Source organism: Nomascus leucogenys, chromosome 3, assembly GCF_006542625.1.
Source record: "Nomascus leucogenys isolate Asia chromosome 3, Asia_NLE_v1, whole genome shotgun sequence".
In the NCBI taxonomy this organism is placed as follows: Eukaryota; Metazoa; Chordata; class Mammalia; order Primates; family Hylobatidae; genus Nomascus; species Nomascus leucogenys.
The window spans coordinates 75,705,887-75,725,055 of NC_044383.1; the positions used below are offsets into that span (position 1 = coordinate 75,705,887).

The 19,169-nt window shown below is 40.8% G+C and overlaps 1 protein-coding gene across 1 annotated transcript in view; it reads right to left on the minus strand.

The window, feature by feature from the left end:
* Positions 1-4,979, minus strand: part of LOC100591160 (gamma-aminobutyric acid receptor subunit rho-2) — a 60,351-nt gene extending 55,372 nt beyond the window's left edge. The window contains exon 1 of the mRNA XM_003258330.4: positions 4,739-4,979. Coding sequence (XP_003258378.2) covers positions 4,739-4,926 — 188 coding nt within the window. The 5' untranslated portion in view covers positions 4,927-4,979. The remainder of the gene's footprint in view (positions 1-4,738) is intronic.
* Positions 4,980-19,169: the final 14,190 nt, after the last annotated feature.

Consider the following 19,169-nt stretch of genomic DNA (forward strand, 5'->3'; position numbering starts at 1 on the left):
GCTGCAGACAGAAGGTCCATGCTTCTGCCAGAAACTGTGTCTTTCAGGACAAAGTACTCTGGTTTTCCTCCTACCTCTCTGACAGGCGCTTCTCCACAGCAGCGTCCCCCTATTCTTCAGCCCATCCCTTAAATGTCAGTGTCCCCAGGACCTTGTACCAGCCATCTTCTCTCTCTACCCTCTCTTTGGCAGACTCACCTAAGTTGGTGGCTTAAATTGTCATCAACATGCTGATGTTCTTAAATCCCTGCCCTCTACTCTCAACCTTTATATCTAATTCCTAACTCAACATCCCTAATTGAGTATCCTATAGGCATCTGAACTCAATGCATGCATAGTTTGGTTTGGGCCACACTCAGTTTGAAGTGGCGTAGGTTGAAGAATGAGTGAGCGTTAGAAGAGAAGCGGGATGGGGTGGGGGGTGTGGTGGGAATGAATGAAGAGAATGAAGCTGCAGGGACAAGCAGAGGCCAGGCCAGACAGAGCCTTAAGAGTCATGTTAAGAATTCTGTCTTTATCCAAAGGCAATGGGAAGACAATGAAGGGTGTTAGGCAGATGGAAGAGGAAGCTATGATAAGATTCACTTTTAGACAAGCCCATTATAGGTTCACAGGTCAAAGAGGAAAGTCCAATTTAACTTCCTTCCCTATGGCTGAAATACGGGACCATCCAGCCCCCTTAAGCCATGTGTGGTCATGGTTGGGTGCTGCCAAGGAGCTTTCACACACACTGATCTCTTCCTCAAGCCTTGCCTCCAGGAGTCAAGTGGGGCCAGGCCTGGGTCTCTGGGCAGTGACTGTGTGAGGGGGCCACGTGCAGACGCCCTGTGAAAGACGCCTCCGGAAGGCAGATGAAGAGTTCAGCCCGAGGGCTTAGCGGATCATAGACATTAAACCAGAAGTGCAGCCGGCTCACAGCCCCTCTGACTCACAGGGAGTAAATCCCTCCTGGTCAGCACAGTTTCTACATCCATTTAGGAAAAGGCTTAGGGGAGCGGAAGTCCCAGAATGCCACCCACCCCAACAAGAGACAGATTTAAATCCCACTGCCATTGAGGGCCCAGAGTTTTTTTAAGAGATCAAGCCACTAAGATCCTGAGCCTTGGGCTATTTGCGTGAGCCATATGCTCTCCATTCATCCTTTCACAGGAGATGGCCCACACAGTCTCAGCCCTCAGACCCTAGACTGCTTCCTGAGCCTCCACCCACCCATGGCAGGGCAGCCAGGACCTTCATGGAACCTCATACCCGGCCTTTGGGTGAGGGATGAGGGAAGAAGAAAAATGGATCCTCTATGCCTTTGGAAGCAGGGTTAGTGTCATCGTGTTGTGGTTTTTTGGCAATAACAGCAACCGGGATAACCAGGTATTCCTGGATGCCCCTCCTCCCTGTGCAGGCCCTGAACTGCAGGACGTTAGGCAGACCTCACCCCATCTTCACATCATCCCCATGGGGAAGGGCTCACCAACCCCCTTTTCAGCTGGAGAAACAGAGGTTCAGAGAGAGCAGGAAACATGGCCACATGGCTAGACAGCGGCAGAACCAGGGTCTGAACCTGATTTTCCTGAATTCCCAACTCCTTTTCCTTTGCCAAGACCCTCAGCAGTGGATGAGGGTCACTGTGTGGCTGGAAAGCAAAGCTGCTCCTGCATCCAGCGGAGCAGAACCACAATGCAGACACAGGAAGGATGGCCAAGGTAGGGGTACCGAGGAGGCAGCAGATGGGGAAGGAAGCTACAGAGGGGGCTCCACGTTGAGACCTGCAGGGGCCTGACAGTACTGTCCAGGGCACAGCCCAGAGTCTGGTTTATTCGTCAGCTCTCAAGGGAGAAGTGCCTCCCTTGGCAAGAAAGAACGGCAATCGTGTGGTCAGGAGGCCAACTTTGGCAGCAGGCCAGGAGGAGTAGGAATAAAGTTGGGAGGCTGAGAGCTGGGAGAACAGAGCAAAACCAGCAACAGCCAAGAGGAAACAGACTCATTCTGCATCCATTTAATACACAGAGACACAAAGCAGCAGAAAACAGGGGCCGGTCTTTGTAAAAGCAGCTACTGGGCAGAATCACTGTTCTGTGTGCGTGCCTTGGCTGGGGTGAGGCAGGGAAGGCTTCCAGGTTCAAGGAAGTCTTCACAGTGTGCATGTGTGAGGGTGACTATGTGCATAGTGGGTGCCCGCGAAGCCACACATGTGGCGTGTAGTATGTGTGTGAGTGTGACCGTGTATGAGAGTTTGTGTGTGAACAGGACTTCTAAGAAAAGGAGCTATCCTAGAGAGAGAAAGCGCTCTAAGACTGTAATCAGAAAGGGTCTGGTCATTTTCTTATTTGTTCTTATAGCTTGACCCCTGCGTGTCAATAATGAAAGTAATTTGGAAAAATAAATTGTCAGAGCTTGACTGAAATGTTCACAGGGAGGCATCACCCTGTTGACTGACTGTGTGTGTGTTCTCATGGATGCAGAAAGGCCCAGAACCACACTCCCTATCCCTTTCCCCAGCCTCAGTTCAATAAATATTTTACTTCCTTGTAATGTATGTGTTCACCTTTTCCCACTTTTAACACCTCGTGGGCTGGATTTCAACAGTCTCCTCCCCACTAAGAGTCAGAGCCCAGCTGTGCCCAGGCTCATGCTCGGGTTTGGGAATGAGACTGTGGACCTCTGAGGAAAAGTGAGACGGAGGTGCCACCACAGCCCAGGCTGCTGAGTGGGGTCGTTGGGCACCCCCAAGGGACTTGTGCTGAACCCCAGTTCTTACAGAATAGACAGTTTTGAACAGATTTTCCTCCAGTCTAAGTAAATCAGGAACCTACATTCTAGTGCTGGGAAGCCATTAGCAGGCCGTGTGACTTACTCATGCCCCTGAGCCATTTCAGCATCTGTCAAATGAGTTGATTTGGGCAGTTTCCCAGTGTGTGCTCCTTGGAGTAGGAATCCCACAAGGCAGTCCAAAAAACTGGATATTTTAGTTGTTTCTGAGAAGCACTGCATAATTTATCCCTCTCTTCAAGATTCTCACAGTGCCTATTTGCATAACAAAGGTTCTAAAAGTTCTGCTGTAAAGACATCTGTTGAAAATGGTCTAAACCAGGGTTTTCCACTTTTGGTGACCCTGGAACCCCATTTCACTCAACAGCCATTCATGTTTCCCAAAATTAGAGTTCAGGGGACTTGCTGGGCCAGATGACATCTGAGGCTCCTTCCAGTTTAACAGCCTATGGTTCTGGCACCCCAACCCGCATGGGTTGTTCAGAGCAGGGCCTCTTTCCGATCGTTCTGGAGGATTTTGATCTGTTTGCCTTCCACTGAGTAGGACTAGGCTCCAGAGAGAGTAATTATAGGCTGGGCGCGGTGGCTCATGCCTGTAATCTTAGCACTTTGGGAGGCCAAGGTGAGTGGATCTCTTGAGGTCAGGAGTTTGAGACCAGCCTGGCCAACATGGCGAAACCCCGTCTCTACTAAAAATACAAAAATTAGCCAGGCATGGTGGTGCACGCCTGTAATCCCAGCTACTCTGGAGGCTGAGGCAGGAGAATCGCTTGAACCGGGGAGGTGGAGGTTGCAGTGAGCCAAGATTGCGCCACTGCACTCCAGCCTGGGTGACAAAGAGTCCATCTCAAAAAACAAACAAATAAACAAAGAGAGTAATTACCTCTCCCAGAGCAGCAGTTGCCACTGGGATACTGGAAGCAGAGGCTGTAACTCTTATTTATGTTCAAGGTTTTTTTTTTTCTAAAAATAAGAAATCAATTAAACTTTAACATACATATTTATAACAGCACATATATGTGCTTCGTAAGTAAATATGCACGTATTAGAGGTACAATTTCAAAAACTTGTCATTGACAGCAGTGCATGGTCAAAAATGTTTGGGGACTGACCTAGAAAATGTGCCTCAAGATATTAATTTATGTTCAAAACCACTAGTTTATCTGATGCTTAGTAGAATGGAAAATAAATGTGTAACATGCCACACATGGTGTTTATATCTTAGCTGCTTGCTCTTTTCTTATCTCCATGTCTAACAGTCCTTATGTCTACTTCAGGCCTGGAGTATGACACTTTGTATGTCAATTCAAAATAAACTTACTAAGGAACTTAGATTTGTAATGTAATGATTTTGAATGCAGATCCTGGGCCACTATTTCTTGGGAATGTCTCCATTGCATAATGGAATTGCATTCACTGCTGTCCACACATATATTTTTGATAATTAAGCAAATTTCTGAACACCTCTTCTAAGATTCAAAACAGTAAAATGAAACCCAATATCATTATAAAGTTATTCTCTAGCAAATAATTTAAGGAAGACAACTCCCATATGCATTTTTTTCTTAATAGTTCAGGCTAGGTTCCTATATACAGTTCTCCCCAAAATACTTCAGTGTAATTATTTAGCAGGTCACTGGTTGTAACCCTGAGAAACAAAGCAGCACAATGTGATTTGTACAAAGAATGATTTTACCCACTACGTCTCCAACTATTTGTATCTGCCTCAAATCAAAATGCTTTGGCTGAACACAGGCATCCGAATGGAAGGCTCACCCCAGTCTAGTTCTGCTCTCGATGCTTGTGACACATAGAGTATGTGTGCCCAGGGAGAGGCTGCGTTCAGCGAAGTAGCTGGGTTCTCACAGGGCGATATCGCGATAGGACCTGTAGCCCCCTGGGGAGCTGTCCCACTGTGCCACTGCTGCTGCTACTATGCAGGGTAACCTCCCTCCTTTCCCATCCACGACTTTACCTTGGCTTGGGCATTTCCACCTGCCCTGTCCATCGCTTCCTCTTGGGCTTTCTGCTCTCCACGAGGACCATCAGGCAAAACAAGAACAAAATGAGTCTTGTAAAATAAGGCATTTTGTGGAGGTCTGTGAGGCAAAAAGCTGCTTTCCAGTAGCCTGTGGCAGAGCAAATCGCCCCCGGCTTGACCATTGATCCGTCTGCTGCCTCCTGACGGGCTGCTCTGAAGGGCTGTGAGGGCAAGGCTGGCCAGGCTGGTTGTCCCGATTTACTATTTGATACTGGCGCCCTACTCACCCCCTCCACTCCGGGCTGTGACACAAACACCAGGCTTTGCCCTCCCTGCTGATTAGTGATTGGCCATTAGTCAAGAAGTGTGTCCTCTCATGAAATTCTGCTTCCACTGAATCCTAGAATAGCTCTGGCTAAAGCTGTTATATAAAAAATTAAATCTCTTGAACATGCCAGCTTTGTGCTGAGATTATTGGTCCATCTTCTGGCTGCATAAAACCAGTCTGTCCCATCCACCAGGGGGTCAGCTTGGATTCCAAGTAGATTTGCAGAGAGGACTTGGTAGATGTTTAGATGTGTACATAAATGTGCTCAGGAAATGCTGAGTAAACGTGAAAGACCTGTTTCCTTAAGGTGGATTTATTTATGGAGCTAAGAGAATATGCTTTGCCTATGAGCAAGGATACTTCCTTTCTCACAAATATAGATCAACTTCTTCCAGTGAAAACATCAAAGCATAAAATACGTTTTTAGTTTGAAGGATGGCATCAATCAAAGAATTCATGATTATGTAAGCTTTTCTTCGTACCATAAGCATTAAATTAACTTTGGCCTTTAACCCTAAAATGTATAAAATCAATCATAAATTAGGCTTTATTCCTATCCTGGGATATGGAATTAAGCACATTAGAATTGTAGAGTTACATGTGGTTATGTCTAACCTACTGAACAAAATAGAATATGTTTAAAAACTACTCATTCCTTGCTATGCCCTGGCAACGGAAAATTTCATGGTAGAAACATAGGGAGATGAGGACGGAGATCAGGGAGTGGGATAGCCATAAGCAAAACAGAATTGGGATTTTACTATGTGTAAATGACAGAATCAAAAGAAGCTCTTTGATTCCCTTAAGCAAAGTGAGATGGCATGATCCACTTTATTTTTGAAATAATTCCTAATTGGGATCAGTCAAATCAGGGAACTTATGATGACAAAAGAGAATAAGGTCCTGCTCTGAGCGAAGGGAAGAAGGGAGAAGAGAAAGGAAGACAGAAGAGTGAGATACTCAAGTTAGTTCTGAGGTAGCATACACTTGGTGCCTGTGCAGATAGAGTAGAAGGTGAGAGAGAGAAAAGTCAGCAATAATATCAAGAATTCTACAGTGGCTCACACTTGTAATCCCAGCACTTGGGCCGAGGCAGGTGGATTACCTGAGGTCAGGAGTTCAAGACCAGCCTGGCCAACGTGGTGAAACCCCATTTCTACTAAAAATACAAAAATTAGCCAGGTGTGGTGGTATGTGCCTGTTAATCCCAGCTATGCAGGAGGCTGAGGCAGGAGAATCACTTGAAACTGGGAGGCAGAGGCTGCAGTGAGCCAAGATCACACCACTGTACTCCAGCCTGGGTGACAGAGCATGACTCCGTCTCCAAAAAAAAAAAAAAAAAAAAGCTAGAGCATGAGCCTGGAGTTCAGGAGAAAGTCTAGTTCTATTTCTAGACTATAGAAATAGATCTGGAGCTATAGAGACCAAGTGAAAGTTTTCCCTTTGCCCCATGGAGGATCACCGAAAAATCAACTGACAAAAGGAAGATTAATAGGAGAAAAGGCATACAGATTTATTAACATGCATGGAGGAAAATCACATCATGATTACCCAATTACCCAGCATGGTACAGACGTTTATATACCCTTTTTCATAAGGAAGAGGTGGGGGATGTAGACAATTCTTTTGAGGGACAGTAAATCATTAGGGAGGATGAATGGACCCAGGAGGAAAGTGAAGGGTGGAGCTGCACAGGAATTAACGTTGTCTTATACAGGTAAAGTCCAACAGGTAATCTCTTAAAGCTGCCCTCAGAAGACTAGATGAAAAGTCTATCTGGGTGCAGTGAGGACTCCCAGTCTCTTCTCTTCTCAGATGGTTGGTCTTTCCTGGTTATTTTGTGAGATCCCTAGGTAGGGGGTCTTAAGTGCATTTAAACTTTCTTAGATAGGGAAATTCCAGAGAGTCCTTCCCAATTCTTTGTGAAAGAAGAGCAGAGAGCCTGACCAATCAGTAGGTTAACAAAGAAATTCAGATAGAAATTTAAAAATTTTTTGAAATGAAAAAAAGTACAGCATACCAAAGCCTGTGGGATAAACAAAAGCAGTGCTAAGAGAGAAATTTACAGTATTCAATGCACATATCAAAAAAGTAGAAAGATCACAAATTAACAACCTCCTATGGCACCTCAAGGAACGAGAAAAATAAGAAGAAACCAAACCCTGAGTTAGCAGAATAAAAGGAATAACAAAGATCAGAGCAGAACTAAATGAAATAGAGACCAATAAAATGATACAAAGGATCAACAACAAAAAAAAAAAAGTTGTTTTTTTGAAAAGATAAAGAAGATTGACAAACCACTAGCTAGACTAACCAAGAAAAGAAGAGAGAAGCTCCAAATAAACACAATTAGAAATGAAAAGGGAGACATTACAAGTGATACCACAGAAATACAAAAGATCATCAGAGTCTGTTATGAACAGCTTTATGCTCACAAACTAGAAAACCTAGAGGAAATGAATACATTTCTGGAAACACATAATCTCCTGAGATTGAACCAGGAAGAAATAGACCTCCTGAACAGACCAATAACAAGTAGCAAGATTGAATCAGTAATAAAAAAAATCTCCCAAAAACAAAAATAGTCCAGGACCAGATGGATTTACAGACAAATTCTACCAAACATACAAAGAACTAAAACCAGTCCTCCTGAAACTATTCCAAAAAATCAAGGAGGAGGGAATTCTCCCTAACTCATTCTATGGGACCAGTATCACCCTGATACCAAAACCAGACAAGGACACAACAACAACAACAAAAACTACAGACCAATATTCCCAATGAATATAGATGCAAAAAATCCTCAACAAAATACCAGCAAATTGAAAACAACAGCACATCAAAAAGTTTATACACCATGATGAGGTAGGATTTATCCCAAGGATACAAGGATGGTTCAACATACACAAATCAATAAACATGATACATCACATAAACAGAATTAAGGAAAAAAACTATGTGGTCATCTCAATAGATGCAGAGAAACTGTTCGATAAAATTCAGCATCCCTTCATCATAAAAATTCTCAACAAACTAGGCATAGAAGGAAGATACCTCAACATAATAAAGCTCATATATGACAAACCCACAGCCAACATCATACTTAATGGGGGAAAGTTGAAAACATTCTAAGAAGTGGAAGAAGACAAGGATGCCCACTTTCACCACTCTTATTTAATATAGTACTGAAGGTCCTCACCAGACCAATCAGGCAAGAGAAAGAAATAAAAAACTTCTAAATTGGAAAAGAGAAAGTCAAATTATCCGTGTTTGCTGATGATATGATCTTGTCTCTAGAAAACCCTAAAAATTCCACAAAATCCAACCATGGAGGATGATGAAAAATTAAAAAAGACTCCATAAAAGCCCTCTTAGATTTGATAAATGAATTTTGTAAAGTTTCAGAATACAAAATTAATGTACAGAAATCAGTAGTGTTCTTACACACCAGTAAAGATCTAGCCAAGGACCAAATTAAGAAGGCAATCTCTTTTACAATAGCTACAAAAATAAAATAAAATACCTAGGAATATATTTAACCAAGGAGGTGAAAGATCTCTTTAAGAACTACAAAACACTTACGAAAGAAATCCTAGATGACACAAACAAAAATGAAAAAACATCCCATTCTCATGGATTGGCAGGATCAATATCGTTGAAATGGCCATACTGCCCAAAGCAATCTACAGATTCAATGCATTCCCTATCAAATTACCAAAATCATTTTTCACAGAATTAGAAAAAAAAAATTCTAAAATTCACATGGAACCAAAAAGAGCCTGAATAGACAAACTAATCCTAAGCAAAAAGAACAAAGCTGGAGGTTTTACCTGACTTCAAATTATACTACAAGGCTGTAGTAACCAAAGCAGCATAATACTGATATAAAAATCAACACATAGATCAATGGAACAGAATATACAATCCAGAAATAAAGCCACATACCTACAACCAACTGATCTTTGACAAAGCCAACAAAAATACACACTGGGGAAATGACACTGCTTTCAATAAATGGTGCTGGGAAAACTGGATAGCCATATGCAGAAGAATAAAACGAGACTCATACCTCTCAGTATACAAAAATTAGCTCAAGATGGATTAAATACCTAAACATAAAACCTGAAACTATAAAAATCTAGAAGAAAACCTAGGAAAAACTCTTCTGGACATTGGCCTGGGCAAATAATTTATGACCAAGTCCTCCAAAGCCAATGCAACAAAACCAAAAATAGACAAACGGAGCCTAACTAAACTAAAAAGCTTCCTGCACAGCAAAAGAAACAATCAACAGAGTAAACAGACAACCCATAGAGTAAGAAAAAATATTTGCAAACTATGCATCAAAGGGCTAATATCCAGAATCTACAAAGAACTCAACAACAACAACAAAAACAAGTAACTCCATTAAAAAGTGGGCAAAGGACAAGAACATTTTTCAAATGAAGACACGCAAGCAGCAACAAGCATATAAAATAAAATGCTCAACATCACCAATCATCAGAGAAATGCAAATTAAAACCACAATGAGTTACCATTTTGCACTAGTCAGAATGGCTATTATTACAAAGTCTAAAAACAAAAGATGTTCACGAGAATGCAGAGAAAAGGGAATACTTATACACTGTTGGTGGGAATGTGAATTAGTACAACCTCTATGGAAAACAGAATGGATAGTTCTCAAAGAACTAAAAATAGAACTACTATTCAATTCAGCAATCCCACTACTAGGTATATACCCAAAAGATATCAAAAAGATGCCTACACTCATATGTAACAGAGCAGGAGCTTCACCATTTTGGACAAACACCACCATTTTAAATTTCTCTTGATTAAAAAACAAAACAAAACTGCCTAAATCCAGCCCCAAAACATCAGCCTAATGGCTAATGTCAGAATAACCAGAAACATTCCAACCCCTAAGATAAACCCACTCCAACCAGAAACATGCCAACCCAGAGATAGTTTCCTCTCTAACCAGAGACATTTCAACCCCACAGTAACCTTTTCCTCACATAGAAACACTCTGAACCTACGATAAGCTCCCCTCTTCCTAAACCCTTAAATATCCTTAGTCCGTAAGAGAGAACGTTCCTGACCAAAAATCGACCCAGAAGCCCCTCTCAGGTTTATTCTCCAAAACAAACCTGTCTTTGACTGTTGAGCCACTTTTCATGTTTCTTTCCTTTTTTAACTCTTACAATATGTTTATCACTGCACTATTTACGATAGCGAAGACATGAGACTGATGTGCTGCCTCCTGCACTAAGGAGGCAACTTCCATACCAAAGATGTGGAATCAACCTAACTGTCCATCAACAAAGGATTGGATAAAAAAAAATAAGGTATCTATTTATGCCATGGGATGCTACTTAGACATGAAAAAGAATGAAATAACATCTTTTGCAGCAACATGGATAGAACTGGAGGCCATGACCCTAAGTGAAATAACTTAGAAACAGAAAGTTAACTACTGCATGTTATATAAGTGGGAGCTAAATAATGGGTATACATGGACATACCGAGTAGAATAATAGACACTGGAGATTTCAAAAGGTGGAAGGGTGGAAGGGTGGAAGGGGGGTGAGGGTTGAAAAATTACCTATTGGAGGCCAGGCATGGTGGCTCACGCCTGTAATCCTAGCACTTTGGGAGGCCAAGTTGGGTGAATCACCTGAGGTCAGGAGTTCGAGACCAGCCTGGCCAACATGGTGAAATGCTATCTCTATAATAAATATGAATATAAATACAAAAAATTAGCTAGGTATGGTGGCATGCGCCTGTAGTCCCAGCTACTCGGGAAGCTGAGGCAAGAGAATCCCTTGAGCGCAGGAGGTGGAGGTTGCAGTGAGCTGATATTGTGCCATTGCACTCCAGCCTGGGTGACAAGAGAAAGACTCAAACAAAAAACAGAAAAATTATCTATCGGGTACGATGTTCACTATTTGGGTGATGGGTACACTGAAGGCCCAGATGTCACCACTAAGCAATATACATGCATGTAAGAAATCTGCACTTGTACCCTCTAAATATATATAAAGATAAAAGTGTTTTTAAAAAGAGGAGCAGACAGGGATATGGGAGAAAGGTCAGAGAGAGACCTTGCTTTTGAGACTTATTTCTGAGGCCTTTCAATTTTCAAAGCACACAACATGCTGAATCATTTTCTGCCCCCAACAGAGGCATTAGGGTATGGCGTGTCAACTTAAAATCATGAGACCCATACATTTGGAAAGGAGAAATTTATTTCTTATAAAGAGTTGTAACCTGCAGGGTGGGAAACAAAACCTCAGGCTGAGACAGAAAGCAGGCACTTCTAGGGAGGGAGCATGTTATGGGAGTTTTATACTTGAGGATTGGCTAGGCATGCATATTTGTCAGGATATGAGGGCTATGAATATTTATGAGAGGAGATCACAGGTGATAAGCAAACACGTATGTCACATACGTCCCATTTTCATGTTGGGGTGGAGACTTAATGTTAAAGTGCAGCAAAATTAGTCTCTATACCTCAAAAGGCGAAACGGAAGACACAGAAGTACCTTGTGTGCAGTCTTCATGGACAGAATTGCAGAAGCAGTCTGCGGTGAGTGGTCACTTATCAGGAAGGAATGCCTTGTCAGTTGTCGTGTGGAAACTGCAGGAGGGGAGGGAAGTTCCCCTGCAGCGTTAAGCAATTGGCTAAAGTCAGCAAAGGAGTGTCTTGGGTTCTTTGTCTTTCTAAGGCTGGTTTCTGTTTAACTCTTAGGAAAGTCTGGCGAGCGTTTAGTGAGGAAGGGGGTTCAGTGAGGCATGACTGACCTTCCCATGGCTGGGAGACATAGTTTTTAAAGTTTTTCTGGGGTCACCTTGGCCAAGAGGGGTTCATTCAGTCAGGCGCTTAGGATTTTTCTTTTATTTTTATTTCAATAGCTTTGGGGGTACAAGTGGTTTTTTGTTACGTGGATGAATTATATAGTGGTAGATTCTGAGATTTTGGTGCACCTGTCACCTGAGTAGTTTTTTATTCCTAGCCCCCTTCCCAACCTTCCCTTTCTAAGTCTCTTCTAAGTCCATTATATCACTCTGTATGCCTTTAGGTACTCACAGTTTAGCTCCCACTTGTAAATGAAAACATAGTTTTATACACCAACAACAAGCAAGCTGAAAATCAAATCAAGAACTCAATCCCTTTTATAACAGCTGCAAAAATAAAATAAAATAAAATAAAATACCTAGGAATATACTTAACCAAGGTGGTGAAAGATCTCCACAAGGAGAACTACAAAACACTGCTGAAAGAAATCATAGATGACACAAATGGAACACAACCCATGCTCATGGATTGGAAGAATCAATATTGTGAAAATGACCAGACTGCCCAAAGCAATCTACAGATTCAACCAATTCTCATCAAAATACCAACATCATTTTTCACAGAATTAGAAAAAGCTATCCTCAAATTCATATGGAACCAAAAAAGAGCCCAAATAGCCAAAGCAATCCTAAGCAAAAGAAACAAATCTGGAGGCATCACATTGCCGGACTTCAAGTTATACTACAAGGCTATAGTTACCAAAAAGCATGGTACTGGCATAAAATTAGGCGTGTAGACTAATGGAACAAAATAGAGAACATAGAAATAAAGCCACATACATACAGCCAACTGGTCTTTGACAAAGCAAACAAAAACATAGATTGGGGAATGGACACCCTATTTAATAGATGGTGCTGGGAAAACTGGCAAGTCACATGTAGAAGAATGAAACTGGATCCTCATCTCTCACCTTATACAAAAACCAACTCAAGATGGATCAAAGACTTAAATCTAAGACCTGAAACCATAAAAATTCTAGAAGATAACGTTAGAAAAACTCTTATAGACATTGGCCTAGACAAAGAATTCATGACTAAGACCTGAAAATGATTTTATTTTTATTTCACAGGTGGTAGTTTAGCTATAGGAAAGGATGAAATCTTCAGGGACATAGAAGAGGTCACAGTTCAAGCACAGAATCTTGGAGAATCTTCACTCTTAAAGGATGGATGGAGCAGCCAGAATAAAAGCACAGAAATGTCAACCTAAAATAATGAAAAGGCTCAGGATCCAGTTAGAGTTCATTCAAGTGCAAAGTGTGAGGGTGGCCATCAGGGAAGCAGAGCTACACCCAAGAATGGTGCTCAGTTGCACCAAGTGTGGGGAAAAATGAGGATTGTTTATACAAATCAAAACAAAACAAAACAAAATGATGGTGTTGAACAGAATTACGTTTCCTCTACAAAGGCTCACATGTAAGATTTGATTGGCTGCTATTGATTACACTCTAAGAGGGTTGCTTAACATTCTATTGCAAAGAGGTAACAATCACAAGAGTCTCCATTTCCAACATCATTTAGCCTAGGTTTGAATGAAGAACGAGGTGTCTGGTTAGTGTATAACATTTCAGCACAAAGCTCAGGAAGTAATGGTCATGTACCAGAGAGGAAAAACAGCCATGTGCTGTGAGTCAGTTTCCAGGGCTTAACTTTTCCCCGTGGCTTAATAAATCTAGGAGGTTCCAAAATTTTATTTTCTTCCTGCAGAAGAACTAGAAAAGAAGTTGACTATGAAAACCAAAGAAGGAGCTTCAAGGAGGAGGGTAGTCAACATGCAGTGCTGTGAAGAGGTCAAGCAAGGCAAAGGCAGAAAATAGGTTACTGGATCTGGCAACAGCACATCATTCCTGACTTCTGTAACTGCAGTTTCACTTGTGAAATGCAGCAGGAAGCCAAATGACAATGGGTTAAATAGGTACTCGAGGCTGGGAGTAATTCATTACAGGGACAATTTCAGTGGTTCCCAAATCTGACCACGCCTCAGAATTATCAAGGGAATTTGTTTAAAAGTCCTACTCCTCCTGAAGACTTAGTAGTGGGAGGCATGAGGCCTATTAAAGTTCTTTTCCGTAGATTTTGTTCAAAGGATCTTTCTTTTCCTTACTTCCATTTGGAATAAGCTTATAAAGGACTGGCTGGAACCCTAGGATTGTGCCTGGATGTGTAATCACCCAACAAGTTCCCCTTGCGCACTGTCCAGGCAGAGCCAATTCATCAAGACAGGGGAATTGGAATAAAGAGTGTAATTCATGCAGAGCTGGCTGTATGGAAGACTGGAGTTTTATCATTACTCAAATCAGTCTCCTGGAAAACTCAGGGATTGTGGCTTTTCAAGATAATTTGGTGGATAGAGGGCTTGTTTTGGAAAAGGGCCGTTACTGTCTTTGTTTCAAAGTTAAACTATAAACTAAGTTCCTCCCAAAGTTAGTTTAGCCTACACCCAGGAATGAACAAGGGCAGCTGGGAGGGCAGATGCAAGATAAGAGTCAGGTCAGATCTCTTTTACTGTCGTAATTTTCTCAGTTATAATTTTTGCAAAGGCAGCTTAAGGTGTTGGTTTTCAATAAATATTTGTTTTGTTGCATGTAGACAACTTTAGGTCCTACCAATTTTTTACTTTAAAGCTCTTTTATCAATAGTTCAATTATTGTAATTATAGTCAGGAGAAAACCATTGTTGGATAGTATAATTTTTTTTTAATCACAACTTTATTGAGATATCATTCACATACCATAAACTCACCCCTTTAATGTGTGGCTTTTGGAATATTGGAATATTCAGTTATGCAGCTCCCCTAAAAGAAGACTCATACCCATTAGAAGTCATTCCCCTTTCCCATTCCCTTCAGCCTCTGGCAACCAACACTAGTTTCTGTCTCTATGGATTTGTCAATTCTGGACATTTCATGTAAATAGAATGATCTAATATGCAGCCTTTTGTATCTGATTTCATTCACTCAGCATAATGTTTCCAGGGTTCATCAATGAAGCATATATCATCACTTCATTCTTTTTTATGGCCATAATATTCCATTCTATAGATATAACATATTGCTTCTCCATCAGCTGGGCATTTGAGTTTCTGTTTTTGGGCTATTAAAAATAACACTGCTATGAATATTTGTGTACAAGTTTGTGTGTAAATGTTTTCATTCCTTTTGGATATTATATGTAGCAGTGAAATTGCTGGGTCATATGGTAACTTTATATTTAACTTTTTGAGGAACTGCCAAATTGTTTTTCGAAGTGGCTGCACCATTTTACCTTCCCACCAGCAATATATGTGAGTTCCAATATCTCCATATCCTCACGAACACTTGCTATCTGGCTTTTTTGTTCTGACCATCCTTGTGAGTGTAAACTGGAATCACTGTGGTTTTGATGTGCATTTCCCTAATGACTAAGGATGTTGAGCTTCTTTTCAGGTGCTTATTGGGCATTTGGATATCTTCTTTGTAGAAATCTCTATTCAAATTATTTGCCATTTTAAAATCAGGTTATTTCCTTTTTATTACTGAACTGTAATTATTTAGATATTTCAGATACAAGTCCCTTATTAGATATGTGATCTGCAAATATTTTCTCCCATTCTGTGTTGTCTTTTCACTTTCTTAATGGTGTTGTTTGACACACAAGAGTTTTTTATTTAAAGAAATATAATTTTCTTTTTTTTTTGGTTGCTTGTGTGTGTGTGTTTTTTTTTGTTTTGTTTGTTTTTTTTTTTTTTTAGAGCTACATCTTGCTTTGTGGCCCAGGCTGGAGTGCAGTGGTGCTATCACAGCTCGCTGTAACCTCGAACTCCTGGGTTCAAGCAATTCTCCCACCTCCACCTCCTGCATAGCTAGGGCTACAGGCTAATTTTTTTTTTTAATTTTTTGTAGACACAGGGTCTTGCTGTGTTGCCCAGGCTGGTTTCAAACTCCCAGCCTCAAGTGATCCTCCACCTCCCAAAATGCTGAGATTACAGGCCTGAGCCACCATGCCAGAACTGCTTGTGCTTTTGATATCATATTTAAGAAACCACTGCATATCCCACTGTCACGTTTACTAAGTTTCCAAGAATTTTATAGTTTTAACTCTGACATTTAGGCCTTTGATCCATTTTGAGTTAATTTTCTTATATGGTGTGAGGTAGTGGATGGTATAACTTTATTTGCTCATTTTCCTCAGGGCAGGGTATAGCCCCAGTGGATGGAGGTCAGAGCTGTGGGAAGGCCCCAGAGGCATTTGCTGAGGTCTGATTATGCCAGAAACCTAGGTGGGACTCTAGTCACACACAGCCTTGTGCTTTATGTTAAGGGTTTCACCCTATCTAAGAGCAACAGGAGAGAAGGGATTAGGTCTGTATATTGAAAACTCTGGCTGCAGTGTAAGGAATGGGGTGAGACTAGAGACCTGTTAGGAGGTTACTGCAGCAATTTGGAGGAGTTAATAGCTAAATAGGATAGGGCCTAGTTAGGGAAGTGGAAAGAAGTGAGAGAAATATTCCAGGAGGTAGAATGGATGAGAGACAAGACTGGATGATGTAAAGAATACAACCTTTGGTCAAAAACAAGGTATGAGTAAAGTCACTGGTTTTATTGAGCAGCTCAAACTAGTTCTGAAGGCAACTGTTCAGAAGGCGTTCCCAACAGCTTTTGAGCAATGCACAGCCTCCCATAAAAGCTTAAAAAGTACATCTGTTAATGTGCACATTAGTCTTTGTTAGTCAGGTTCACTAAATGCATTAACCTTACATATACTTCCAATTAAAAAAAAGCGTTTTCAGTATTTTGGCCTAGATTTTTGTTCAAATGAGTCCAAATGCGTGAGTGAGGTTTACTTGTTTTCTGATTCTGATCTATAAAAATAGGTGGTCTCAAGAGACCAGAAAGTTTATTCATAGCCAAAAATGACAAAAAGAGTTCTTATTCTCCCGAAATAGGAAATTTTGTATTCCTATAGTCAAAACAAACAATTTTTGAAATTAAAAAAAGTTGAGAATCTTGAAATTCATTTATTTCAGTAGAATAAAACAATAAGCAGCATGAAAACGTAAAGTGCTACATAAAAGCCCCACATTACATAAATTTTGAAAAGTTTATTGGCTTAAACAGTTACAGGTGAAACAGATTACGTATTGTTTCAAGCATGCTATTTTAATTACCTTGATATCTCATCATGTGCTATGTTGGTCAAATAAAATGTCATGAGTTATCTAGATCTGAGGATTAAAGAGGAGTCCTCAGCCTTTACTTACCAGAATATACATCCGGTTTTAGCCATGTGCTGGAATTAAGGAGTTAAAGTAGGGCTTTAAAGATAATAGTTTTCTGAAGAGGCCTTTCAGTGGGGCTTGGACAAAAAGGGCCCCAAAGACCAATTTTGCTCATTAACCTCACAGTGGGGGTCAGATTGACAACTTAAGGATTTTTAGGGAGCATATGTGGGATGAAAGGGAAGAAGAAAATGGTGCCCCTTTCAGATGGTGCTTCAGGTGCTAAAAAATATCCCAACACAAACAAGCAGGTGGCTAGTTGACAGGTGGGGGAAGAGATGCAAGTCAGATAGCAAAGGATCTGCACAATGCAAAATCTTCATGGCTTTTTATTTAACTTAGCAGTGAATGCAGCAGTATTGGCTTAAAGTATAGGTACACCCCATGGAAACGTGCAACAAGATCACATCGATCCAGAGGCTTGCTCAAGTTTGACTGAGGGGACATGGAGGGAAGACTGTTGCTAGCACACAATCTCAGCAGAGGTTGAGGTGGTAGGGATTTCTTTCTTCTCATATGACGCTACTGTCGGTGACTTCTTGCTAGGAGACCACTGAGCACTGAATCAAGGTTTCTAATTATGTTTCAAATCAAGACTTTAGAATGTATTTTCTTATGGCAATAGAGTTATAAAATGGTAACCTGATTTTCCTCATATAATGAGATCTTCATAAAGTCCTTGAGCTTTTTAGACTTTAACAAATTCAGCTACAGATATAAAAAATAATCTGTAAACACCTTTAAAATGCGAATTTATTAAAGTTTAAGACAATTCTGTTATTATATAATAGTGTACAATATGTTCTTATTTTAAATGTAGAAATAAAGGAAAACTGGCTCTCAGATGAAAACAGAAATTGTGTCTGACAGTTAATAGAATGAACATCCCATAAACAGGAGTAAAAATTAAATTTGCCTTTAAAATGATTTTACAATTATTTCTCTTGTCCATAATTTCACTTAGTTAAAACCACATAAGGACTTTATGAATACCCTCCCCTATACTATTCAAGATATACATATGGGCTAACTTTCGTGGACCGATTTAGAACCTAAATACCATTTCCAACATTGTTTGACTTATAAAAAAATTAACTTACCAATAACACTTTTGGAGCATAACGTATTTGAAAGCTTGGAACCACCTGTATTTAAAAATTAAATCTTCATTAACAACACCCTCAAGAGTGCCCTCAGTGCTGCAAACTGAACATGTTGAAGACAGTGTTTTTCTGTGATTATATGGTCTCACCAGCCATTATGATAATATTATCTACTAGAGTCTGTGGAGCTAGCTAGCACTAAGTTATATATTGATTTTTCCACTGAAAATTCTTTCTTGGGCTCTGACTAGGTGGACAATTCTAAGTAAAGGTTTTTCTAACTTCTATCGCTGTTACTTGGGCCCTGAGGTTTTCTATTAAAATAGTACATGAAATATTTCAATATTATGCATATTCCTGGAATAATTAAAATTTATACTGATTATAAAGCTAGGCATATAATACATCCCAAAAGACATACATTTCAGGCTGGGCGTGGTGGCTCACACCTGTAATCCCAGCACTTTGGGAGCCCGAGGGGGGTGGATCACAAGGTCAGGAGATCGAGACCATCCTGGCTAACACAGTGAAACCCCATTTCTACCAAAAATACAAAAAATTAGCCGGGCGAGGTGGCGGGCGTCTGTAGTTCCAGCTACTCGGGAGGCTGAGGCAGGAGAATGGCGTGAACCCCGGGGGGCGGAGCCTGCAGTGAGCCGAGATCGTGCCACTGCACTCCAGCCTGGGCGACAGCGAGACTCTGTCTCAAAAAAAAAAAAAAAAAAAAAAAAAAAGACATACATTTCAAAGCAGACCAAACATTCAAATCTTCAGATCCCCCCATTTAACTTCTGGAAGAAAACCAAGCGATCTCCTGGCTTGGGCCCTTTCTTCCTTAAAACAAAAATCTATGGAAAACTGTTTTATTTCTTTTTAAATTTGT